Below are 26,281 nucleotides of genomic sequence, written 5' to 3'. Positions count from 1 at the left end.
ACTGGTGCAAGTCAGTTTCTGTATCCTCGACCAGTACCTCTGTAGCTCAAATAGCTGTTTTTCTCTTATACCTGAGAAAAGGACGATCCCTTTCAGCTCCCACTATCAAGGGCTACAGAAGCATGTTGGCATCGGTCTTCCGGCATAGAGGCTTAGATCTTTCCAAACATAAAGATCTGCAAGACCTCCTTAAGTCTTTTGAGACCACCAAGGAGCGTCGTTTGGCTACCCCTGGATGGAATTTAGACGTGGTACTAAGATTCTTCATGTCAGACAGGTTGGAGCCGTTACAATCAGCCTCCCTGAAAGATCTCACTCTTAAGACACTTTTCCTGGTATGCTTAGCCTCGGCTAAAAGAGTCAGTGAGATTCATGCCTTCAGCAAGAACATCGGATTTTCGTCAGAAAAAGCCACTTGTTCGCTACAACTTGGTTTTCTAGCCAAAAATGAGCTGCCTTCTCGGCCTTGGCCTAAATCTTTCGATATCCCCAGCTTATCGGAGATCGTAGGCAATGAACTAGAAAGAGTCTTATGCCCTGTTAGAGCTCTTAAGTTCTATTTAAGCGTACTAAACCTTTACAAGGCCAATCTGAAGCTTTATGGTGTTCAGTTAAGAAACCATCCTTGCCTAGGCTATGTCAAAGAATGCTTGGTCAGACTTTATCAGATTGTAATACGAGAAGCTCATTCACATCTGAGTGAGGAAGACCGAACTTTGCTTAAGGTGAAGACGCACGAAGTTAGAGCTGTAACAACTTCCGTGGCCTTTAAGCAAAATATATCTCTGCAAAGTATAATGGACGCAACCTATTGGAGAAGCAAGTCAGTGTTCGCGTCATTTTACTTGAAAGATGTCCAGTCTCTTTACAAGAACTGCTACACACTGGGACCATTCGTAGCAGCGAGTGCAGTAGTGGGTGAGGGCTCAACCACTACAATTCCCTAATTCCTTATCCTTTTAATCTGTCTCTTGAAATGTTGTTTTTTATGGGTTGTCCGGAAGGCTAAGAAGCCTTTCGCATCCTGGTTGATTTGGCGGGTGGTCAAAGTCATTTCTTGAGAGCGCCTAGATTAGGGGTTTGATGAGGTCCTGTTGTATGGGTTGCAACCCTTGATACTTCAGACCCTAGGGGTCGATCAGCATCCTAAGAGGATCGCGAGGCTCCGTAAGGAAGACGTACTTAAAAGGCAGAGTAATTGTTCAAGTCGACTTCCTTACCAGGTACCTATTTATTTTGTTTTTGTTATTTTGATAACTTCTAAAATGAAATAAAAAACTCTTAGCTCATAAAAGTGTAAACATATATTACTGGTCTCTACCCACCATCCTGGGTGTGAATCAGCTATATAATCACCGGCTAAGTTAATATTGAAAATGTTATTTTGATTATAAAATAATTTTTGAATATACTTACCCGGTGATTATAAATTAAATGACCCTCCCTTCCTCCCCAATAGAGACGCAGTGGGACGAGGAGAAAATTGAGTCTTTGTTTACATTGAGAGCTGGGTATCTGGTCGACAGATGGCACTGTTGGGCACACCCGCAACCTGTGTAGCGATCGCTGGCGAGTTTTTCCGTAGAGTTGTCTGTCGAGCAACAGAGTTGCAGCTATATAATCACCCGGGTAAGTATATTCAAAAATTTATTTTATAATCAAAATAACATTTTTCAACTGGATATCAAGTGTTTATTTTGCATTTCTGACTTATTGCTACAAATAACCCGTATTCCCACTGGGGTCTCCATAATTGTCTTTATATAAGGGAGTAAAAAAACTTGCAAACGGGTAGTATGCCCCAATAATCATGGTTAGAAATGCATAAAACACAAAATAGCGAGTAGGAAAAATATATGGTTCATGTATTGTCTGTAAATTGAAGTATATAATTACCACCAAAGATAACTCTACCTGACCTTACTAGATTGGCTGATCATTGCCTGTGGGCGTTGCTTTAACTATAGTTCGCATATGCAACTTGTGTTGTACAAAATTACCCATCTTATAAAATTCCTTGATGAATATTTCAGTGGTTTTTCTCTTTAGTTCTGTACAGTTTTAGACGTCTGAGGAATTCCTTTTAATTCGTATCATTGTTATTATTATTACTATCCAAGCTACAACCCTAGTTGGAAAAGCAAGATGCTATAAGCCCAGGGGCTCCAACAGGGAAAAATAGCGTACAGCTAAGGTGGTTTGTTTAATATGGAGATCTGTTGTGGCTTGACATGTGACAGCGCATGTTAAAACTTACAATTGTAAAGTACTGTTTGAGGTGACAGTTCATATAGATCATAGATTCTCCTTTATACCAATACCCGATAAAGTAACAAAATTAGTTGAAGATTGACATTTTATTTTCTTTATTATTAAAGGTTTTCAATCTTGAATGTTTTTAAAGATGCATTGTTGGTAAATAAAAAAAAAAAAATTCAATTGACTAGCTGAAACTTCTAGAATGTAAGCATAATTTTAGAAAACCAGATTAAGTTGAACATACAGTACATGACTTTAGTGATGACGTTATATGTGGAGTCTGATTACTTTTCTTGTTTCTGTTGATTTTACTGTGAAGTACAGAATGGTTTTTTAAAGGGGTTTGACACATGATTTATGTCCAGTGAGGGGTTTACCTGACACCTTAGGTTAGGTAAGGTTGCACTGTGTATTTTACTTGTTTTGTGTTTGAATCCATCCAAATAACACTGATTTCATTTTTCATTTTGGAGATCATGTAGGTAATCACTTCTGTTCTTCAAGCGGGTCCGATATGTCTTGAAATTACAGTACGTTATGTCGAGGTATGTTGCTTCAGTGTCTTTAATTCAGCACATGGTCTAAACTGTAAATAACCCAGAAGTAGGTATAGATGAAAGTTCTTTGAGAATTTGTGTCTATAATATGCTTCATTTAGAAAACTATTATAGCATTTAATTTTTTCATTCTAAAGATCCTGTATGAGAGATCATAGTTCTTAAATATTCAAGTGATTCCACCTCGATCCTTTCTCATCCCAGTGATATTTCATCTTCCATTGCATATTCCGTTCTCACCCTCTATCTTTCCTCTTATTTATCTTTAGCCCAATTAACAAAATCTAACCGAGGCCCTTTGCATCAATAGGTGTAGGAGGAGGTGGTGATAATTTAATTTTATGGATCTGAATAAAATATCAATACTGTCATTGAATTTTGTTATTTTTATTTTGAGCAATTTGTTTGCAGCCTTAGTTTATTAATAGAAGTTGGCCTTTACTAATATGTGTACATTTTGTTTAAATCTATTAACCTGTAGGTCTTAATCTAGGATGATGTAAGCTATTTACACATGGAAATCATGCTTTGGCCGGGTTGATCATTAAATCTTTACCCCTGTAGGCCTACAGTACTGTTCTATCACTAGTTTGGATTTAACCCCCACATTCTTTCTAACCTATGACAAGACAAATATCCTTACCTTGTGAGTGTGGGAGGGGGACACTCTCTCTCTCTCTCTCTCTCTCTCTCCTCTCTCTCTCTCTCCTCTCTCTCTCTCTCTCTCTCTCTCTCTCTCTCTCTCCTCTCTTTTCTAAGCCGAACACAGTGATAAGTCTACAAATTATTTTTCAGGCAATCGTTATTCTTTGTCATTTTGTGTTAACCTTATTGCCACTCCTGCTTTCACTCCATGGATAGTTGCCTTCCCTAGTTCTTCCCAGGGTAAAATTTCTTTTGTAACTTATAATTATGGCTTTTATTAGCCTATGTGATATAGCCAACTCCATGCAATTTTTGTTGCCTAATGCTACCCCATTCCCCACTTTGATTTCGTTTGTATCAATGTCTCGGCCTTCCTCTGCAATAGCTGCCGCTAAAGCTGATCTGGAGTTCCCATGAATATACTCATGTATGCAAGATCAAAAGTGTTTCTTGTGCACGGGCTTATTCTCCTTTTTTAGGGAATATTACGTACCCTGCAAACAATACAGTACACTATACTGTTGTTTATATTTTTTTTTTCTTTTTTTTTTGTCAGGAATGATCAAGTATCAGCACCTCCTAATGTTAAAGCTGGTGATCTTTCAACCTCTTTTGCCAATTTTCCCTATAGTAATACTGTACTCAGGATTATACTTGAGCTTCTGCAACTGTACTAGTTAGTGCCTGCTCCAGTTCTGTCCGTCTGTCTACCTCTCTCACTCTTGGATGTTTATATCCATCTGAATCTTGACCTTCGCTCCTTTCCTTTTTTTTTTCTCGATGTCTTGAATTCCTAGGTTTCTTTGGCCTCTCCCAACTGTTTTACCCAATGTCCCGGCAAACCCTCCCTTATACTTAATGTAGGTCAGGTTTTTATATAACTAAAACTTGACAGATGTCCAGCCTGCTCCTGTGCCAGGAGTTTTACATTATTTTCTGCCAAGGAAAACTTTGCCTTGTAAGAGTGATCATAAGTGGCTATTCATGCTTTTAAGGAATCAAGGACTTGTCTTTTAGCCTCAAACTACTGAAGTAGATGCTAAATTTGACCATGGGAAATCTGTTGAAGCAGCAGATATGTGCTCTTAATGTCAATTCTTGTATGGCTACTGCTTTTCAACTCTGCCTTAATTTTACTAGATAATTCTATTAAGCACTCTTACTCCATGGAACTCGTTCCTTTCTTGACTAACTTAGCAAGACCATTTCATCTGATTGGTCGTCTTGGGTTTTTAACGAAATGCTTATCCACTTGGTGTTTTGTAAATTGATAGCTTTTGTTGTGGACAATATTTTTGAATTTTTAACTTGCAAGGATTTTTGTAGTTTTATTTTTTTTTTTAGAGTTACTGTAAATGTTATTCTAAGCAGTACTGCAGTTTCATAATATGAAGAATGTAAAATGTATTTTGAGGTGATAAATATGATTAATTGCGGAGTATTTTCCTTGAAGGGAAGGTAGGTTGGCATATTCTTATAGTCTATAGGTAGTCAGTTGAGCCCAATTGCTGAAACCTTGTTTTGATGTCACATTTTTCAGTAGAATTAGAATTTAGGTGTTGTCATTTTAGTGTTTTTTTAGTAATTTGAAGATAGGAAGTCTTTGGTTTTTGAGCATGTAGAACGAAGTTTGTCCGAAAGAACAAATCAAAGATCATATGTTTTAGATCTATATGATTCTAAGATCAAAACTTTTCACTAAAATAGAATATGATGATAGAGGTGGTTTCATAACTATTCCTGTAAATCCAAGGTAAACTTGTTGATAAGGGAACATTCACCCATGTTCATAAACATCTTATCCTTATCAGATATTTTTTATCATTATACTATTGAAGTGCCTTCTAGTACACTCTCTTATTGGATAGTTGACTATTAAGTAGTGTTGTGGCAATGTTCCTTTGATCATAAGCAATAGTTAGAAGGCTCTCTATGGAATATAGTTACTTAGGAAACAATCAAGATCTCATTTGGATATTCTTTGTCATGAAAAATACAGTATTTGAAACTTGGATTAGGAATTGTAAGCATGTGTTATCATTTGGAGTATTACGTGTAATTATATGGAAACTTTCTGCTGCTTTTGTATGATTCTCTCCACACCAGGAGCATTTTGTCTTGAAATATGTGAATGAGCCTTTTCCATACAAATCGGCTCTCTCTCTCTCTCTCTCTCTCTCTCTCTCTGTCTCTCTCTCTCTCTCTCTCTCTCTCTCTCTCTCTCTCTCTCTTTTAACAAAACCTTTGGAGTTTCTTCACCTTCACCTGTGGGGTAAGCTGACAAAAATAAAAACCATCTAACTCGACTGTGAATACCGTAGAAGAGAAAAAAAGTTGTTAAAATATACTACGACCCTTATTATATTTACCTTCATTTTTTTCTTTTTCCAATGCATCCAAGATGGCTCTATTGAGCCCTAACCCTTTGGTATTGGTTACCCTGGTCTTATCTCACAACAATCACAAAGCAACCAGTACATATATTTGAAGGTTAATCTAAATATCGTGGATAAACCTAGAGCATTGCTTTTAATAATTTTGGCTACTTGAGCAAAAAAGCTGTAAATCGGGTTATATTGACCCCTGGGCATAATATATATTTTTTTTTAGATCTGTCATCAATGCTTTCAGTAAGTGAAACAAATGCTAGTTTGTAGATAGTTGAGGCTCCCAAATAGACTTTCTACCCTCGAAGGTACAAAACATGTTCTATAATTCAAGCAGTTTTTGTCTGTGACTATATGGTAATAAATTTGGGGGAATTAAGTTAGGCCATCTAATCTTGCACTTTTTTTATCCCACATGAATACAGTCCTGACTCCTATTAAAAGACCCATGCATTTATAATTAAGGAAAATACAATTTTTTAAAATTTTGTGCTTTTCTTTAAGGGAAAATACAACTTGACCCATACAGCTGTATGACATTGCACATACTGGAGATAGAAAAAAATATATATATGCGTGTGTGTGTGTGTGTATAAAAACAGTTTAAATATGACTTAGTTGAAGAGATAAATTAAGTTTATACGGAGTGTTTGCTACAATGTGGCGCAAATTTTTGCAGTTTAACATGGAGGATACTTCTTAATTAAGGGGGTGAAAAAGGTATACATTTCTTCAATAAAGTAAACTGACATAATTTACTTACTTATATTTGTAACCTTACCTTTTTATTTTCCAGAATGCAGCAACCACCACCACCGCTTGTAAATGGTGAGGGCTTGGGTCAGCCCCCACAGCATAGGTTTCCTTTAACACCTCCAGCGAGACCTCCTGGCCCTCCGAACCCTCTTGGTGTCTCCAAAACATATTCTCCGGGGCCACCAAGATTGAATGGGCCTATCATGAATGGACCTCCATCAGGTCCACCCCGGGGCCCACCTGCCCTTGGTGCAGTTCCTCCTGGAAGGCCCCCTTTTAGACCCCCTTTAGTGAATGGTCAGCCTGGGCCCCCTCTGCGCACTCCTCTTGGTCCACCTTTGCGGCCACCGGCAGGCACCCAACCTTTGCCTCCGTCAGGTCCTCCTATGACAGCTAGTGAATTTCAGATGAAAGGGCAAGTAAGACCAAGCCCAAGCCCTGTCAATGCTCCGCCTAGTCCCATACTAAATGGTCATCAAAAGCCTGTTCCTCCAAATTCTTTTCCAGGTATGTTAGGATAAAAGGGTTTTTAACATTTACCATTTTATGGATCAGAGTTGTGCATACAGTAATTGAGTTTTTGCTATGTATTGCTTCATAACTTTCTTTGGAAGTTTTTATTACTTTTTAGGGCAAAGGGTAATTTAAAGGCTGTATAATGGTGTAGTGCATGCATTGTTAGATAAAGCAGTTATAAGGTTGTTTGGACTTTGATAGTAGTTCATGATTCCTAGTCTTTTCTTTGGTTTGCCTCATGTCAAAAAAAATAAAAACCCATTGTTCATTGTTTATAAAACTTGGTGTTTTGCAGATAAAGCTATATTGAGTAAATATGAAGTTTTGCATTGTAATGGCAAGATCATTGTATATTGTTTGCATTACAGGATATATCATATAGAGAAAGTGAGGTACTCCCCTGATTAATGTAGGCAAAATATCTTGGTGTTTTCAAACTAGTAATTCAGTTTAGGATAAATAGAAGCATTTGTTTAGAATTGTCAGTACTGTACAGTACTTTGTGCTGTTTGATGATGATTGTTTATTGTACTAATTTAGGAAAAATATGTCTTTGAATCTCAAATTGTAGCAGGTTTTGTTTTTAGCATTCATGTTTACATATCTGTAATGAATCATGTTATTTAGTAACCCTGAAGTGCTTTATAGCTTGAGTAATGTTGTGAACTTAGCTTGTTGGAGGTCCATGCGATTTTAATCGCTAGGTGGGGTAATGTCATGTACAGTTTAAGTAAATACTTTTGAAGGTTTTATTTTTTATGCTGTAGATTTGCTAATGGTGTTAATTTTCTTTACCTGATGTAGTCATTTTTCTCTAGTTTAATTTTTCTTTTTAATCTTAATTGCAGTTTATAAACTAAGGCAATGCTTTACATATATGCTTTTGTTGCTCCTAATAAATTGGACATTATTAGGAAGATGTTCACTGTATTTAGATTTTTTGGAGGGACTGTGTAGCCATCTTGCCAATATCACTGCATGACTGTATATTGCTTACTTTGATTCTTAATTTCCAAAACTTGGTGCTATCTTCAAATAAAATCTTGGAAGTTTCCTCTCTTGGAGCACATGCATGTTTGGTGTTGGCAAGAGAATTGGTTATGCTTTTAAACATTTTATTTCTATAGAGATACAGTCATACCTCTCTTCACTATAGACTGCATAAAAAATTTTCAAGCTACGAAACGATATGCGAATATTTTTATGACTTCGCTTTACGAAAAATGGTTCACTTTAAGAAAGAGAGATTTGTCAGCCAGGCCGAGAATAAAATAGTCACCCATCACAGAGATGAAGAAAATGGGTACAGACAGAAAATGTAGCTGTAGTCTATAATATGGGTAACTATAATAGTACAGTATTGTATTGTATGTATTGTATTATTTTCCATTTATTATTACATTGTTGTAATAACTACTTAATTTACAGGTATTAACATTTAGTATAGGTATATTGAATGGATCAAATATATTTGGCTGTACAGTATTTGATTGTGGTTATACTGTAGTTTTATAATGGGATTTAATGTGGTGTTTTGTAGGGTTTGGAACGAATTATGCAATTTGCATGTGAAATGTGGCAACACGAAAAAATCACTTTACGAAAGCCACCCCAGAATGAATTAACTTTGTGTTGTGAGGCATTACTGTAATTATTCCTACGTGTATATAAACCCTTTGTCCTTTAAAATAGGGAAATGACATCGGTGGAGTTTGAACAAGTTAACGACAGATGGTGCATCTAAAAGAGTAGCCCTAACTTTGATACACCTCTTTTGTCTTCTGCTCGTTATCGACAGATGTAGACAATCCAAAGTCCGTGTTGTTCTTTTGTGGACGTTCTTGCACTCATTCGTGAGGGAAATGGGAGAACTTAATTCCTTTATCACCACTTTGAGGCCATCCCTGGAGCTGGCCGGGTTAGATGTGGCTTGTTTGGCCCTGGTTAGAATTGAAGATGAGATATGTAGATCTGAGAACTTTGTTGCTTCCAATTGATCAGAAAAGAACTTATCCTCCACCCTCAAGAAGCTGAGAAGGTTCTATGTTCCAGAAAAAGCTGCATCATCACCGCTTTGTATTGACTAGTCGGTGTACAGACTCAAGTTAGGAGTGTTCTTATCGGCCACAGAGTCAGTGGCCATGGAATAGTCCACCATGGCCTCCCTTCAATCTGTCTCTTGTCTTGACCAATGGTCTGGCTCAGTGATGTACTTCGCAAAGTCAGTTGGCTAAATAAGTTTGTGTCAAACGAAGTTCTGGATGGAAACAGTATGTCTTGTATTGAGCTCCATTAGAGAAGTATAGTAAATGCTTCCAGTAGATCTAAATGATGGGTACTTTCTGGTACTCATTTATCTTTCCTCTCAGAAGTACCTCCACTTCTCTGTTTACAGTATGGTGTACCATTTCAAAATCTGTGCTTCGGATTGTGTACTGCTCCACAGGTGTTCACACAGGTAGCACCTTGGGCCTGTTCGCATGAGATTCATATGTTGATGTCTCGATTATTGGGCAATCCTGGCCGCCTTTGTGTGGGGGTTGCTTCAGGATTTAGATTGACTTCAAACATTTTGTCAAGATCTGGGGTTTGTAAACTGGGAAAAGTTGAATCTTGTTACCAGGCAGAGTTTGAAGTACATGGGCATGCTGATAGACACGGCAGCAGCAATAGTCTTCCCTTTGGATGATTGCATCAGCAAGTTCAAGGAACTGACGTGATCATTCTTGTTCAAGATAATGCTCCCAGCTTGCTGTTGACAGAGTTTTCTAGACTAATCTTCATTGCTGGAGAAGCTCATTCCACATGAGTGCCTTTGTCAGAGATTCCATTAGTGATCTAAGAAGGATAACTAGTTAGCCTACTGTGATCACCCAAATCTTCTTGTTCTTTTTGGATACGAGGCTTGGCAGTGGGGAAACCTCACCAGCATAGTTCCACTCAATTCCCCACCTCCAGACATTAGTTGCTCCGAGATGCTTCAAAGGATGGTTTGGACATACACTTTGGTGATCTCTTTATCTATGGGGTGTGGTCAGAAGTTATAAAGCATTTGCACATTGTGCTAAAAATGCAAGCCACATTTCTAACTCTGAAAATGTTTAAATAGTGTTTTAGGAAGCACTCGGTAGTGTTGCAAGTAGACATAGTAGAGGCACATTTAGGTAGCTTTGTCAGCCGAGTACAGTACATTCCAGGCCAGAGGACTGTACTAGCACTCACTCAGTCACCAGGGACAGGTTGTATGCTGTGTAGGGATCTCCGGGGACTGCTCGCCACACAGCTGAACAGGAAACTCCACAAGTTTTGTTCTCCCGTTCCATACCCAAAGCCTGTGTTCGAAGATGCCATCCAACACCTATGGGGTCACCTGGATACCTATGCCTTTTCTCCATTCAACCTGATCTGGACGCTGATCTACAGGGTTAATTATGCCAGGCCTCAGTATGACCCTGGTGGCTCCCAGATGGCACAAGCCAAGTGGTAACCCAATCTGGTAGCACTTTCTAATTTAGTCAAGACCCCAAGGGGACTACCATAAAGGTCCACACCTTTCTATTGGTCACATCTTCAGAGATACCACCAATCTATGAAATCACTGGAACTTTATGGTTGGAGACTATCCAGCATCTCATCCGAGTGGTCATCTTTCCACAAGGTACTACACTGATTGATACCTGTGCTGGTCCTCTGCAACTGTCTGCCAGAGAAAGTGGGGGATCTTCTGCAATTCAATTCGTAGAAGGGATACTTCTCCAATCGGAGCATTTCTTGTGCAGATCACAGATTTCTTAGTCTTCCTTCGCTGAAAGAAGTACCTATCGGTCGCAGCTGTCAAAGGCTACTAGTCGACCTTGAGTACGGTCTTTCGACTGAAGGGAGTAGACCTCTCCTCTCCTCCTTGGGAGTATACCCATAAGTCCCTTGATACTTTATTCATTGGTAACAGGTCTGTGCAAATTTGGAATGAAATAAGTTATGACTTTCTTCTTTATCTTTCCTTCACCTCTCTTGGGTGAAGCAATCGAACCCTTACTCTGACTTGACTACGTACCAATCTTTAGTACACCCCAGATCCTATCAGCCTATTCATCTCTATGAAAGGGTGTTGCTGGTACAATTTCTTTTGGTTCCATATGAGATAAGACAGATGACATTTCCAGGGGGGCAAAAAAAAATTGTTTATTATAGGGGGACTTCCTACTAATCAATTAGTGGGTTTCCTATTTTAAAAGGACGAAAGGTTTTTACAGTATATGCATAGGATCAATTAACAGATTTTAAAAGCAGTTTGTATTTCTCTTCTCCATATAAACCTGAGTCCCAAACTTCCCAGCTCAACCATCCCTCTTCAGTCCTGAGCTGAATGTCAAAAGAAGTCTTTACCCGGTGGGTGGCCTTACTACTTTCCTGTGCTCACCACCTACCTTTAACTACCTTGTTCTATAGGTATTAGGTTGGCCAGGGCACTAACCACCCGTTGAGATATTACCGCTAGAGTGTTACTGGGTACTTTGATTGGCTAGGCAGTACTATATTGGATCCATCTCTCTGGTTACAGTTCATTTTCCCTTTGCCTACAAACACACACATACTGAATAGTCTGGCCTATTCTTTACATATTCTCCTCTATCCTCATACAGCTGACAACACCAAACAATTCTTCTTCAGCCAAGGGGTTACTGCACTGTAATTATTCAGTGGCCACTTTCTTCTTTGTAAGGGTAGGAGAGACTCTTAAGCTATGGTAAGCAGTTCTAGGAGAACAACACTCCAAAATCAAACCATTGTTCTCTAGTCTTGGATAGTGCCATAGCCTCTGTACCATGGTCTTCCACTGTCTTGGGTTAGAGTTCTGTTATTTGAGGGTACACTCGGGCATGGTATTTTATCATATTTCCCTTCCTCGTGTTTTGTGAAAGCTTTTATTAATTCATTAGGAGATATTTATTTTAATGTTGTTACTGTTCTTGAAATATTCTATTTTTCCTTGTTTCCTCGTTTCCTTTCTTCACTGGGCTATTTTCCCTGTTGGAGCCCCTGGTCATAGATTATAGCATTCTGCTTTTCCAACTACGGTTGTAGCTTAGCAATTAATAATGATAACTGTTTCAACGGCCATTCCAGCTCTGCCGAAAACATTTCCCTATTTTAAATGGTATAACTAGGAAAAATAAAAATTACTTTTAGAATTTATATTAATCAATGTTGCATTTCAGATCCATTGTAGTTATAACATGAATGCTATTCTTTTGTTTGGCTGTTAGAAGACTTGAAATTTTATATCTAACACAGGATTGCCTAATCTTATTTCTATTATTCAACCATCTTTTTTTAAGCTATGTACAGTATCAAATTTCATTACTTTAAATCTGCTCCTCATGGCTAATACCACAAATGACTTTTTATGTAAAACTTGTTAGTGTAGTTATCTTCTCACTAGTGCCTTTCTCATTGCATGTTTCTCCAACATTTACTAATTTTTGTGTCATTCTTTCCACCTTATTTTGTTGAATATTGAATTTTCAATATTTAACTTAGCCGGTGAATATATAGCTGCAACTCTGTTGCTCGACAGACAACTCTACGGAAAAAACTCGCTAGCGATCGCTACACGGTTGCGGGTGTGCCCAACAGCGCCATCTGTCGACCAGATACCCAGCTCTCATGTAAACAAAGACTCAATTTTCTCTCTGTCGAGGTGTCGACAAGACGTACTTTACTCGCTGTTGCTAAACTGGAGTTTTTCACATCTATTTGGTGAAGTACTATATTCTAGTTTTGAGCTTTCGCAATGCAGGTGTTTTATCTTCATCTTAAATCTTGAACTCGTTTTGGATAGATTTAATTATGGTGATAAAGAGAGTATGGACTTTCTTTCACTTTTAAATGGCCGACCCTTCCCTTAGACGGAAGTGTGTTTAGGCTTTTAGTAATTATCTTATCACGTTATAAATTATTTATAGATTTTCCTCTATATATTTTATATCTCTCCGCCTTTATTAGGCCTCTTCGATTAACTTTCCATTTATTATAAACATATAAAAATAAATTTTAATGTTTTGTTTATATGCGACCTTTCCTGAGAGTAGGCGGTCCTAACTTGGAAACCGAAGTTAATCAACGTTGAGCCCTTTATATCGTAATTAGCTTTTAAAGAGCTAAGGATTTAAAACTTTTTAAATGTAATATTTTATGAAAGAATTTCTTTGATAGTCTTCGTACTGTTTTCAAAGATGAACTAACGTTTAGTTTATTTATGCTACGCAGTTGTTGACGTTCAGGACGTTCAACATGCGCTCTATCGTTACGATAGAGAGAAAGTGTATCATGGTTTCACTTTGCAGTAAGAGTAAATCGATTCTGACGTTTTGTTCCTTCTTTCTTAGCTTAAATGTTTTAAATTCTATTTTAAAGGAACTTTTTAATTGAAAAACCTTTGTTTTTTCCTTTAGTCAAATAACATGTTTTTTTGACGAAATATAATTGGGCTCTTCTCTTAGGTGCGAAATCAAGAGAGAAAGAGAGAGAGAGATAGAGACGGAGGGAGAGAGAGGAGAGAAAACGTTCCGTTCAAGCGGGTAACGTTGTTCTCGAGTTACTCTCGTCCCTAGTCTCTGTACGGGGAGGAAGGATAAAACGTTTTTAGTTTTTTATTCTCGTCCCCAGGCTATGTGCGGTGAGAGATTGAAAACGTAGTTTATAGGAACTAGTGTTTAGTCTCTTTCCCAGCCACTGATTTTTTTATCTTAAAATATGTTTTCTGTTTTTTGCTGGTATTAATGAGCTTGCATTATTCGACTGATTTCGCAATTACTACCTTTTAATGAAGGGTAGAATTGCGTGTTTCAGGTAGAAATCAGTAAAAGTTTCGATTTCAGTGAAATAAGTGCAAAACAGAAAATCGAAGTGATAAAGTGATATGCGCAAAGTGTTACAGTGTTGCGTCCGAGGGTTCGTCTGTTCGTGCCTGTCGTTCACCTAGTCCGGGACCTCTTGCATGCTCCCAAGCCCAGGGGAGAAGTAATGTCAAACGACTTATGGGTTCGAGAGGCCTTGATCAACGAACAGACGTTTTCCCTCTATGGTATCGGGTGTATCTTACCAAGATCTCCCCTACCATAAGACGAGAGAGACGTTGTTTCTCCTCGTCATCCGAAGGCTTTTCGCATAAGAAACCTGTCACAAGGTTTCGAAGCCCTTAAGCGAAAGTCAGTCCTTTCAGGACAGGTCCAGCGTCCTGGTTACAGCCATTAGGACAGCTCTGACCTTATGCAGTCATCGGATAACTGCTCGCCGCCTAACAAAAGCGTAACACAGACTCCGAGAGTCTTTTTTGTTGGCAAAGTGTTGCGGTCACATACGTTACCCTCGTCTCTTACCACAACCATTTCCGTTGATCCTTAATGGGTTGTATGGCAAGACATGCAGTATATGCTTGCCTCCCTTATGGAAGACTATTCTGCCGATTAGTCCGTTGAGTCTAGCCGTTTATCTCATCGATATCCTGGCTTTCAGCCAACCTAACGTTCCTTTGTGCTTACTGTTGACGTTGGCGTAGCTAAGTCACGTCAGTCAGGTTGTTTAGAACCACACTCGATGCGGTCTCGTGTGGTTTTTCAGCCGCATTTGGACGTTAGGCCACTTGCTGATGCTCCTGTTGACGTTCAAGACGTTCACTAACAATCGGAGTTGACTTGTTTTGACGCTGTGCGTCAACCTCTGCATTCTAGAGTTGTTTTGACTGCTCAGTCTAGGCAGTCAAAGCGTCCTCACGCACCTGTTGTGGTTGACAGTTCAGTTGTTGACAGTTCACAGACTGTCAAGCAGTTACATGACGTTGCGTTCTGATCCGCTACTAATGCACCAGTGAGTGTGGACTCTGCTTGTAAAGCATTGCCACCACGGTAGGTCTCTCCCTTGCTTGAGACTCAGCTTTTATCGGACAAGGTTCCTGTAGATGAGGAAGTTGCTGTTCCCCCTCCTACTGATATTCCCTTGAGGACTCTGTCAGATGGAGAGGAGCCTAAAGCTGCTTAGCCCCCTATGGACTTTAATTAAATCATGATGATTTTTTTTAAGGATCTTTGTCCGGATCTTTTTGTAACTGCTGCTCCTCGTTCGCCTAAACGTCAGAGCTTACACTAGGCCTAGCTACTTCGAAGCCGTTGTTTTTAAGCTAGTGCTCTCTCGCTCTCCTAGAGAGCTTTACGTTGGCTAGGCGACTGGTTTTTCACCAGGAGGAGTTTGGGGGATACAGCCTTTGCTTTCCCTTCTTTTAAACTGGCTTATAGAGCGAGAGTCTGATATGACACGAGAGAAGTTCTCGGCTTGGGAGTTCATGCCTCTGCCCAGATAGACTTCTCAAATCTCGTAGACTCTCCCTGGCGCCTGGCCAGGAGACGCTCCAAGTTTTTTACAGGTCAACTTCACAGCTGTTTTCGAGCCTTTGAAGTTTTGCTGTACAATTATGTCATGCATAAACAAGGCTTTCAGGGATGGAAAGCGGTACCGCCTCAGTCGCTAACCCCGTCTGTGGCTGCACCTGCTCCCGTAGACCCTAAATGGGCTTTGCTGCAAGACATGCAGTCCAAGCTTGCGTTCTTGATAGAGGACTTTAATGCGGAGAAGGTTGCTACCGAACCTTCTGGCCAACAACCTTCCAACCGGTCGGTTGTGCGCCTTGTTGACGCTGAGGTAACCTACTCGCGTCTGCCAGTTGAGGTGGTTCCTCCACCGATGCGACCCAGTGTGGGTTGCCAGCCGCACGTTGTCGTTAAGCGACGCTCGGAGGTGGTTGTTGACGTTCAGGACGTTTAACAACCAGCAGAGGTGACTTGTTTTGACGCAGTGCGTCAACCTCAGCAACCCGGTAGGGTGTTGACTACACAACCCAGACGGTCTAGACAGTCTCGGGTGGACGCTGTGCTTCCTCGCGCACCCATGGTTGTTGACAGTTCACAGACTGTGCAGCAGTTCCATGATGTTGCGTCCGGCTCCGTCACGCATGCACCAGTGCGACCGGACTCAGCGAGACAGACGTTGCCCACTCCGTTGCCGTTTCCTCATCAGTTTTCGGATGAGGAACCCTCTGATGAGGACGTTGCTGAACAACAAGACGATCAGCCCCCAGAATAGATCAAGCCCTGCTATCCATCCAGAAGATGCTGAAGAAAGAACGCTGCTCAGTCAGGCTGTGGATGAGTCTGGTAGGGACGCTGTCATCCGTGGAACAATTTGTGTTACTAGGAAGACTACACCTCGGTCCTCTTCATACCATCTAGCTTTTCACTGGAAAAAGGACAAGACGCTAGAAGCGGTCTCGATCCCGGTTTCCGAAAAGATAAAGTCTTGTCTGACTTGGTGGAAGGACAATATCAACCTAAGAGAGGGTCTTCCCCTGGCTGTTCAGACTCCCAACCACGTTCTCTTCTCGGACGCATCGGACGTGGGCTGGGGCGCGACACTAGACGGTCGGGAATGCTCAGGACTGTGGAACTCGAGTCAGAGGAGCATGCATTTCAACTGCAAGGAGCTGTTGGCAGTACATCTGGCCTTGAAAAGCTTCAAGTCTCTCCTTCGAGGCAAAGTGGTGGAAGTTAACTCGGACACACCACGGCCTTGGCGTACATCTCCAAACAAGGAGGTACCCACTCACTGACGTTGTACGAGATCGCAAGGGACCTGCTCATCTGGTCAAAAGGTCAAGACATCTCCCTAGTAACGAGGTTCATCCAAGGCGACTTGAACGTCATAGCAGATTGTCTCAGTCGGAAAGGTCAAGTAATTCCAACCGAATGGACCCTCCACAAGGATGTGAAGGATGTGTGCAAGAGACTTTGGGCCACTTAGGGTAAACCATCCATAGATCTCTTTGCAACCTCGCTGACCAAGAGGCTTCCAATCTATTGCTCTCCAGTCCCGGACCCAGCAGCAATACATATAGATGCTTTCCTCCTAGATTGGTCACATCTGGATCTCTACGCATTCCCACCATTCAAGATTGTCAACAAGGTACTGCAGAAGTTCGCCTCTCACGAAGGGACAAGGTTGACGTTAGTTGCTTCCCTCTGGCCCACGAGAGAGTGGTTCACCGAGATACTGCGATGGTTAGTAGACGTTCCCAGTAGTCTTCCTCTAAGGGTAGACCTTCTACGTCAGCCACACGTAAAGAAGGTACTCCAAAGCCTCCACGCTCTTCGTCTGACTGCCTTCAGACTATCGAAAGACTCTCGAGAGCTAGAGGCTTTTCGAAGGAAGCAGCCAGTGCGATTGCTAGAGCAAGGAGAGCGTCTTCCATTAGAGTCTACCAATCGAAGTGGGAAGTCTTCCGAGACTGGTGCAAGTCAGTTTCTGTATCCTCGACCAGTACCTCTGTAGCTCAAATAGCTGTTTTTCTCTTATACCTGAGAAACGGACGATCCCTTTCAGCTCCCACTATCAAGGGCTACAGAAGCATGTTGGCATCGGTCTTCCGGCATAGAGGCTTAGATCTTTCCAAACATAAAGATCTGCAAGACCTCCTTAAGTCTTTTGAGACCACCAAGGAGCGTCGTTTGGCTACCCCTGGATGGAATTTAGACGTGGTACTAAGATTCTTCATGTCAGACAGGTTGGAGCCGTTACAATCAGCCTCCCTGAAAGATCTCACTCTTAAGACTCTTTTCCTGGTATGCTTAGCCTCGGCTAAAAGTCAGTGAGATTCATGCCTTCAGCAAGAACGTCGGATTTTCGTCAGAAAAAGCCACTTGTTCGCTGCAACTTGGTTTTCTAGCCAAAAATGAGCTGCCTTCTCGGCCTTGGCCTAAATCTTTCGATATCCCCAGCTTATCGGAGATCGTAGGCAATGAACTAGAAAGAGTCTTATGCCCTGTTAGAGCTCTTAAGTTCTATTTAAAGCGTACTAAACCTTTACGAGGCCAATCTGAAGCTTTATGGTGTTCAGTTAAGAAACCATCCTTGCCTATGTCAAAGAATGCTTGGTCAGACTTTATCAGATTGTTAATACGAGAAGCTCATTCACATCTGAGTGAGGAAGACCGAACTTTGCTTAAGGTGAAGACGCACGAAGTTAGAGCTATAACAACTTCCGTGGCCTTTAAGCAAAATATATCTCTGCAAAGTATAATGGACGCAACCTATTGGAGAAGCAAGTCAGTGTTCGCGTCATTTTACTTGAAAGATGTCCAGTCTCTTTACAAGAACTGCTACACACTGGGACCATTCGTAGCAGCGAGTGCAGTAGTGGGTGAGGGCTCAACCACTACAATTCCCTAATTCCTTATCCTTTTAATCTGTCTCTTGAAGTGTTGTTTTTTTATGGGTTGTCCGGAAGGCTAAGAAGCCTTTCGCATCCTGGTTGATTTGGCGGGTGGTCAAAGTCATTTCTTGAGAGCGCCTAGATTAGGGGTTTGATGAGGTCCTGTTGTATGGGTTGCAACCCTTGATACTTCAGATCCTAGGGGTCGATCAGCATCCTAAGAGGATCGCGAGGCTCCGTAAGGAAGACGTACTTAAAAGGCAGAGTAATTGTTCAAGTCGACTTCCTTACCAGGTACCTATTTATTTTGTTTTTGTTATTTTGATAACTTCTAAAATGAAATAAAAAACTCTTAACTCATAAAAGTGTAAACATATATTACTGGTCTCTACCCACCATCCTGGGTGTGAATCAGCTATATATTCACCGGCTAAGTTAAATATTGAAAAATGTTATTTTGATTATAAAATAAATTTTTGAATATACTTACCCGGTGAATATAAATTAAATGACCCTCCCTTCCTCCCCAATAGAGACGCAGTGGGACGAGGAGAAAATTGAGTCTTTGTTTACATAAGAGCTGGGTATCTGGTCGACAGATGGCGCTGTTGGGCACACCTGCAACCTGTGTAGCGATCGCTGGCGAGTTTTTTCCGTAGAGTTGTCTGTCGAGCAACAGAGTTGCAGCTATATATTCACCGGGTAAGTATATTCAAAAATTTATTTTATAATCAAAATAACATTTTTGCAAATACCGTATATTGGTGATGTATGTTGGATGGTAGTTATTTCAGCTGATATTTTACTTTGGATGGATACTGAAAGGTATGTCATTGTAAATATACTACTTTATACTGTATGAAAGAAGTTAATGTAACAGTTACATGCTTTGTCTCGTATACTTGAATCTTCCACGTTTTGCATTTTTGGGTATACTAGGCCATTAAAATAATAAATCTAATGGTTTATTCAATGTCTGTGGATCTCATAGATTTTGCTTTACTATATTTAAAGTTGGTGCCTTTGATGATATTCATCATGTATTTATTAGAAGTCAATATGTGGTTATAGCAATATTTTGATTAAATTTATGAATGTATTTGTTTATAAAAAGTTTTAGCTATATAAATCCCTGCTGTAACTTAACCAAAATTGCCTTGTTTCAATCTAAAGGTAGAGTTTAACCTCTGTGCCAATCGTTGAGCCGAACGAAGGTCACTCAGATAAATAACTAAAATTTAAATTAAATTCAAACATCCCAAAATTCCCACTTGTTTCAATCTAAAGGTTTCAATCATTGAGCCGAATGAAGATAACTTTTAAAGAGCACCAGAGTCTGCCAGACCCTGCAGATCTAGTCTTGTCTTAAGTTTAGAAACCCCCTCATTCCTGGGTTCTCTCTCATCCTCGATAGCTTACAAATTTTATTAGCTCTAAATTATTCTGGGTTTCTTTCAACTGCTTTTCTTTTTTGCTTTTCATAGCAACAAAGTTGCCTTAAAGTCTTTGCTGCCTATATGCTGTTGCTTTGAGCAATGTAAGACTTTATAGTCCCCCAAACCCACATACCTTGCATGTATTTCATATTACTGTATACCTGATTGGCTCATTTTCCATTGTTCATTTCACTGATTTATTCACAGCATATGGGAACTCAGTGTAAATAAATTGACATGAAAACTTATCAACCCACCTGTTACTTACATTGGCGTTAAGGGTCTTTAGCATCTAGGCCAACAAAGCTGAAGTTCACTATACAGTGTTTGTCTGTGGCCACTGTCAAATTGAATTTTATTTTTTTCCATAGAAATATACTCAGGTGAATGAAGAACCTATTTGTATGATTCTTTAGGTTTGAGTTTATCGATAGAGTTTCAGAAATGTGCAAATATAGCATATGCTCATGGACAATCTGATAAAATCAGATGTTGATATAGGTTTTCCTGATTAGGGATGATGCCTTGTAGATAAGCTTACTAAAGTACTTTCAACATTACTATGAACATCAGATTGGTGAAAGAAATGATGAAGAATGATAATGGGACATTTTTGATGACTGCGCTGTGCAATTATAATCTATGCACAGATTTTGTAATTTTCAGTACTTGAGTATGTATGCTGTTTTTTATTCTAGGGTAAAGTTAGGTAGAGTTTCGAAAGTATAAAAGGATAGGACTTCTTATAGTTTGATAAAAGCTGAATTCTCTTCCCTAGATATTTTGTAGGAATTATCAACTTAGTTTTGAAGGTTATGTTCCCATGCTTTTTCTAATACATGTGATGATAACATTCCTGTACAGTGTAAATATTAATACGCTTTGGTTTGATGTAAATTTAATTAGATTGAATTTTGTCTCCCTTACTAACCCTCTTGGACGTTATGTTTTGCTTGTTCACAGAATCACTCTCTAATAGATCATCTAATCGGTCTTCTCGTCAGCCTTCTCCCATCCCTACTCCTCAGCTTGATCACATGGAGATGCAGGCCACTCCAGTCTCAGGCCTGAGTAAGTGGCTATTAATTGCTATAATTTTTTACCTGTAGTTGGTATACTTTTTTCCCACAACCGGAAAATCTTACTTTTAAAAGGTTTTTGAAACATGTTTTGTATTGCAGCACCTACTGGGTCTACCGCTAGCCTGAATGAAAGTTTAATGCCACCTCCTATCGAGTCTTCAAGCTCATCCAAGGATACTTGTGGAAGTGGAAAGCAATCGCCAAGAATACCGTCGCCGGTCATTTCTGGAACAAACTCTAATGTGCCAGTGAATGGCCTTAATGCCAGTGTGCCTGAAACATCAGAACCATTATATAGAAATTCTAAAACAAGCAGTGAGTCAGTTGATAGAGTTGCACAAGTGCAAGCCACAAGTAGTGTTACAAGCAGTATATCCTCCTCGAGTGGTTTAGTAACGCAAAATGTTCAGCCCTCAGTTAGTGTCAACACCTCTGTGCCACTGTCATATAGTAATTCACCGTTAGTTAGACCGCAGAGTGATACCATGACTGGAGTGCCTCCTGTGAGTGGCATGCAGTACGTAAAAGCGCCAAGTGTACCCCAGTCTGGTGGAGTGAACACAAGTGCATCGGTTAATAATAGTAATCAACCCAGTTCTTTACAAAGACCTCTAGGTTCAATTCCTAATGCTCCAGTGACCAATCTATTCCCAACACCTGGTTCAGCTCCTGCGCCAGGTGGAGGGCCTCGCCACCCCACCAGCATTGGCCTTCCACCTGCTACTTCAGCTCCCGGGCATGGGGTTGGATTTTCACCTAGTAACTTTGGGTCTCCTAGGGCACCTACGACCATGACGGGTTCTTCCATGGGAATACCACCTTCATCTGTTGGTATGGCTGCATCCACTTCCAGAGGCCAAACTGCATTTGGCCCACCTCAAGCATCTATGAGTCGGCCCCCTACAAACACGGGCCCTCCCCCAACCTTCATGGGTCGCCCCCCTACTAATATGGGTCCTTCCCCAATGTCCATGGGCCTCCCTCCCACAACCATGGGTCATCCCCCAACATCCATGGGACCTCCCCCAACATCCATGGGTCCACCCCCAACATCTGTAGGTCCAAGCCAAACGTACATGGGTCCTCAACCAACATACATGGGCGCTCCCCCAACTTCTATGGGCGCTCCTCCAACATCCATGGGCCCTCCCCCAACATCCATGGGCCCTCCCCCAACATCCATGGGCCCTCCCCCAACATCCATGGGCCCTCCCCCAACATCCATGGGCCCTCCCCCAACATCCATGGGTCCGCCCCCAACATCCATGGGTCCAAGCCAAACGTACATGGGCCCTCCCCCAACATCCATGGGCCCTCCCCCAACATCCATGGGCCCTCCCCCAACATCCATGGGCCCTCCCCCAACATCCATGGGACCTCCCCAAACATCCATGGGACCTCCCCAAACGTCCAGGCCCCCTCCTCCAACGGGTTACATTCCAAGGCCCGTGGGCAGTGGTCAACCCATGCCATCTTATGGAGTGCCTCCAGTATCTAAAAGTAATAGTATTCCACAGTATCAAGGACCAATGTCATCTCCATATTCAAACACACCAGGAGGTGTACCAAACACCAATCAGCTTTCACAACAGCTTGGTGGATTATCAGTAACACGTGAGGGTTGGAGTAAAGGATGGGGAACTCAGCAGATTGACCTGTTGCAGCAGCGCCAGATATTACCTCCTGAAGGTGTCAAGCCACCTATGATTGTTCTAGCCCAAGATTATCTTCCGAATTGTTCTCCGGACATCTTTAGAAGTACATTAACAAAAGTGCCAGAGTCTAAGTCTGTTCTTTCAAAAGCTCGGCTTCCCTTTGGCATCCTCATACATCCATTTAAGGACTTAGAGGTAAGTCATTGGTTTAGTCAGTAATAAAAAATCTTTTTGCTTCAAGATATTTATGAAAACATTCCAATGTAACTTTTAGTAGTTTAACAGTTTAGATCCACATCTTGAGGTTCTAAGTTGAAATGTCTTTACGGGAGTGGGTTTTTATAGGGTTTATTTTTTTATTTTCAAAGTTTTGCTAAACACTTTTAAGATATCTTAAAAGCCAAATTTTTAAGGATCCTAATGTGTAATTTTTAGAAATTATTTTGATCATCCTGATGTTGGTTGTTGTTTCTATTTAAAGTCAGTAATGTAAAGGAAAAGGGGGTTTTGATGAAATATATTGATATTTTATCTTATTTATTTTAGCATTAAAGTATTCGGGTAAATATGTGCTATTTTTCAACTCCAGCAACTTGTACATAACGATGTTTGGTAATTGTATCTGTATCATGATGTTTGATGTGTTTTAAAACATTTCTTTTCAGCACCTTCCAGTCGTGAGTTGCAATACCATAGTTCGTTGTCGATCGTGTCGCACGTACATCAACCCCTTTGTAGTTTTTAAAGGTGAACGTCGGTGGGAGTGCAACCTTTGCTTCAGAGTAAATGACCTTCCTGAAGAGTTCCAGTATGATCCAGTAAGTTATTGTGGATATCCAAATCTGTCTTAATGTCTTTGCTCTGAATTGGTAAACAACTTTGATTGCTTGTTTTGTATGTAATAACTTATGGTTATTACCATTTATGTAGATATAATACTAGGAATGTATACTGTGTAGATAACATTCAAATTGAGAAACTTCCATTAGAGAAATAAAATGTTTTTAACCCTAGTTCCTATGTTGTGAGTAAGCCTGCTTTGTATATTTCACGTTGAGCAAAATACTTTCGAACCCCTTAGGGTTTTGCAGACAAAATCACTCAACCTACCCAACAGGCTACCGAGCTATCAGATTGAACGGACATACTTTTAATGCCCTTGACTAGCTTTTTTACTTAACTTGTTCTTTTATATACAGTAATGTCATAGCAGATGGTTGTCGTCAAGGGATATTTCGAAGGGAGATGGATTTGCTGTTTCTTCATGACTAGCTTTGTAATGGTTTTCTGTGCAAGCCTCCCATTACCCATGTTTCTATTCCTATTTAACATAAGTTCTTTTTGCTGTTTATTCCCTCACTTGTGTAGTCTGGTGACAACAACAAAGCATTCCTAAGGAGATTTATAATCCTTAAACATCAATGTGCACCGTTGAAGGAAGGAGGTTTTATAGCTAAGTGTGAAGCAGAAGTGTCCCACCCTTCTTCCTTCAGGTTTTCACGTTCCCTCCTCCATTGTCTTCCTGATCCCAGAAAGGCTAAGGATGTATTACTTGATTGTGCCATTACTTCATGGAAATCCAGCGACGTCTTCTCGTTAGTGTCGTGCAGAGAATATGTATATACGGGGTACTTGTGCTTATACAATTGCTTCCCATGCTCTTTTATCACCAAAACGACCAAGTGAACTGTCGTTAGGAATGAAAGGCCTCGCTCTTCTGTCCTCTTTTTGGACAATATCTCTCTTTTGGGAGAGAGATAGAGAGTGCGAGCGCAATGCATACCGAGGATTATCTATACGGTAGTAAACATTTTTACTCCTCTCTCGGAACCAGTACTTTTTCACCTTTTCACGAGGGATAGGGTATGTACGAGGAACTTCCCATAGTTGACATAAAATATCTACATGTCAACTATGATCTCCCCCCCACGAACATAAGGGTGAATTGGTGTGTACCAAGATCATGCTCAACTCTGAACGGTAGGTGATATGGGTGTTCACACAAACGTTACTAGTACTGTCTTCTATGCTCAATCACAATAAAAGGGCGCCAACCTCTTTTTTTTCCTTCAGACAGTTCCCAAGAGAGGACGAGGTCAAAGACTCTAAATGCTCTTCGGTATCTCTCCCCAGTTATTCCTGGTAGGGACTGTATTTAGCAGGAACGTATCTACATCACCCAGCTGAGTAATGAGAATTCCCCTGAGCTCTTTCTCCCCGCATAGACTAAAAACGGATGTTTAGTACCGGGAGAGTGACCCTAGTACATTCTCGTCTCGTACACAAAGTGAGAAGTTATGTTTAGAAAATGATTCCATCACTGAGAATACATTTCTATATAGGGTTCAGTTGTTCACTGCTCTTGTTTTCCCAGTAAACGATACAGAGGGAAGAACTTATGATTGTTCTCATTGTTTGGTATGGGCTATATCTGTCTTTCACTCTCCAAAGCAGTGCATGTCTTTACTTTCTCAGGATGGATAGAACTACCATAACTCAAATCCCAGGGAAGGGGTACAGGAGCTCACTCATACCTCTAGTACTAGGTCTCGTAAGTGACAGAGCCATCACCCCTCTTCATCTTTGGGTTGTTTCCAAGATGCTTCGAGGACTCTGATGTAAGATTCTAGTACGGGGACTCATCTTTTTTTTTAGTTCCAGAAGCTCCTACCGTGGAAGCCATTTTCAGGATGAAGTCCGCTAGCGGCTTAACTCGGCTAGTGATTGGGTGCAGTCATATACTTCATCTCTATCTTAAACTAGACAGTACCAAACAGGTGGAAGGCCAGGTATTTTTTTTTCTTCTCTCTCTGCAGCCACCTTACCAGTGAGCCTTTAGATCCCAAAAGAACACATGGGAGAGATAGGCTTCAGGTTCTGCAGACAGTTATCCAGGCCTTAGTCAACTCTTTTGGTGAAGTTGACTGGAGACTAAGCACTAAAGTAAGTGGCAAGTATGGTGTATAAATGTTTTTTAGGACTTTAACTTTCCTATCTCCTTTCTCTCTTGACCCATCTCCATTAGTGTGAGAGGCAGCAATATGAACATTGTAGGAAGCTCATAGAAATTAATTGAATTTTGATAGTTTATTTCTATATGCACCTGATGTTCTCCTCCCAACTAATTAATGTCAAAAGGATGGGATATTAATTTCAATGTAAAGACTGGTTTAGGTTGACAATAACCAGAAGTCATCTTGGTTGGCAAGGGAGAAGCTGGAAATTGACATTATTTTAGGATAACATCGATATTGAGTTTTTGAGAACAAAGCAATATGAACATCAAGTGGGTATCGAAATAACAATTTTGATTGAAATTTAATTTTTTCTTTATGCATATTCAAGAAAAGATACTTTGTAATCTTTTAGTGGTGCATAGCTGAGGTCTGCATTGGCTCTTGACAAACCTTTATTTATTGTAATTTACTGTAATATGTACTGCATTTTTCAGGTTAGTCGAACGTATGGAGATCCATCAAGACGGCCAGAAGTGAAAGAAGCAACGATAGAATTCATTGCACCTCAGGAATACATGTTGAGACCCCCTCAGCCTGCGACATATCTTTGGGTATTAGATGTCTCTCGACAAGCCATAGATACAGGGTATTTAAAGGTTAGTGTATAAAGAGTCAATTACCAACTGGTGAAAGCATGAAGTCATTAGATTCTTAAGCTAAAATTTGTACACCGTTGTAGCAGCACAAAGGGAAAATAATTTCATGGCAGGA

General features: G+C 40.5%; 1 protein-coding gene across 2 annotated transcripts in view; it reads left to right on the top strand.

Moving 5' to 3' along the window:
* The first annotated feature begins 5,326 nt into the window (after positions 1–5,326).
* Sec24AB (Protein transport protein Sec24AB) overlaps positions 5,327–26,281 on the top strand; it is a 48,873-nt gene continuing 27,918 nt past the window's right edge. The window contains exons 1-6 of one of the 2 annotated variants that reach the window (XM_068374984.1): positions 5,327–5,484; positions 6,645–7,111; positions 20,780–20,887; positions 20,998–22,748; positions 23,219–23,371; positions 26,005–26,166. In XM_068374984.1, the coding sequence (XP_068231085.1) occupies positions 6,646–7,111; positions 20,780–20,887; positions 20,998–22,748; positions 23,219–23,371; positions 26,005–26,166 (2,640 nt within the window). In that variant the 5' untranslated portion in view covers positions 5,327–5,484; position 6,645. The remainder of the gene's footprint in view (positions 5,485–6,644; positions 7,112–20,779; positions 20,888–20,997; positions 22,749–23,218; positions 23,372–26,004; positions 26,167–26,281) is intronic. The other variant, XM_068374985.1, reaches the window with a different exon arrangement.

The sequence above is a fragment of the Palaemon carinicauda genome, chromosome 6 (assembly GCF_036898095.1).
Source record: "Palaemon carinicauda isolate YSFRI2023 chromosome 6, ASM3689809v2, whole genome shotgun sequence".
In the NCBI taxonomy this organism is placed as follows: domain Eukaryota; kingdom Metazoa; phylum Arthropoda; class Malacostraca; order Decapoda; family Palaemonidae; genus Palaemon; species Palaemon carinicauda.
Note: the sequence above shows the minus strand (reverse complement) of the source record. Positions and strands in the feature narration are given on the sequence as shown.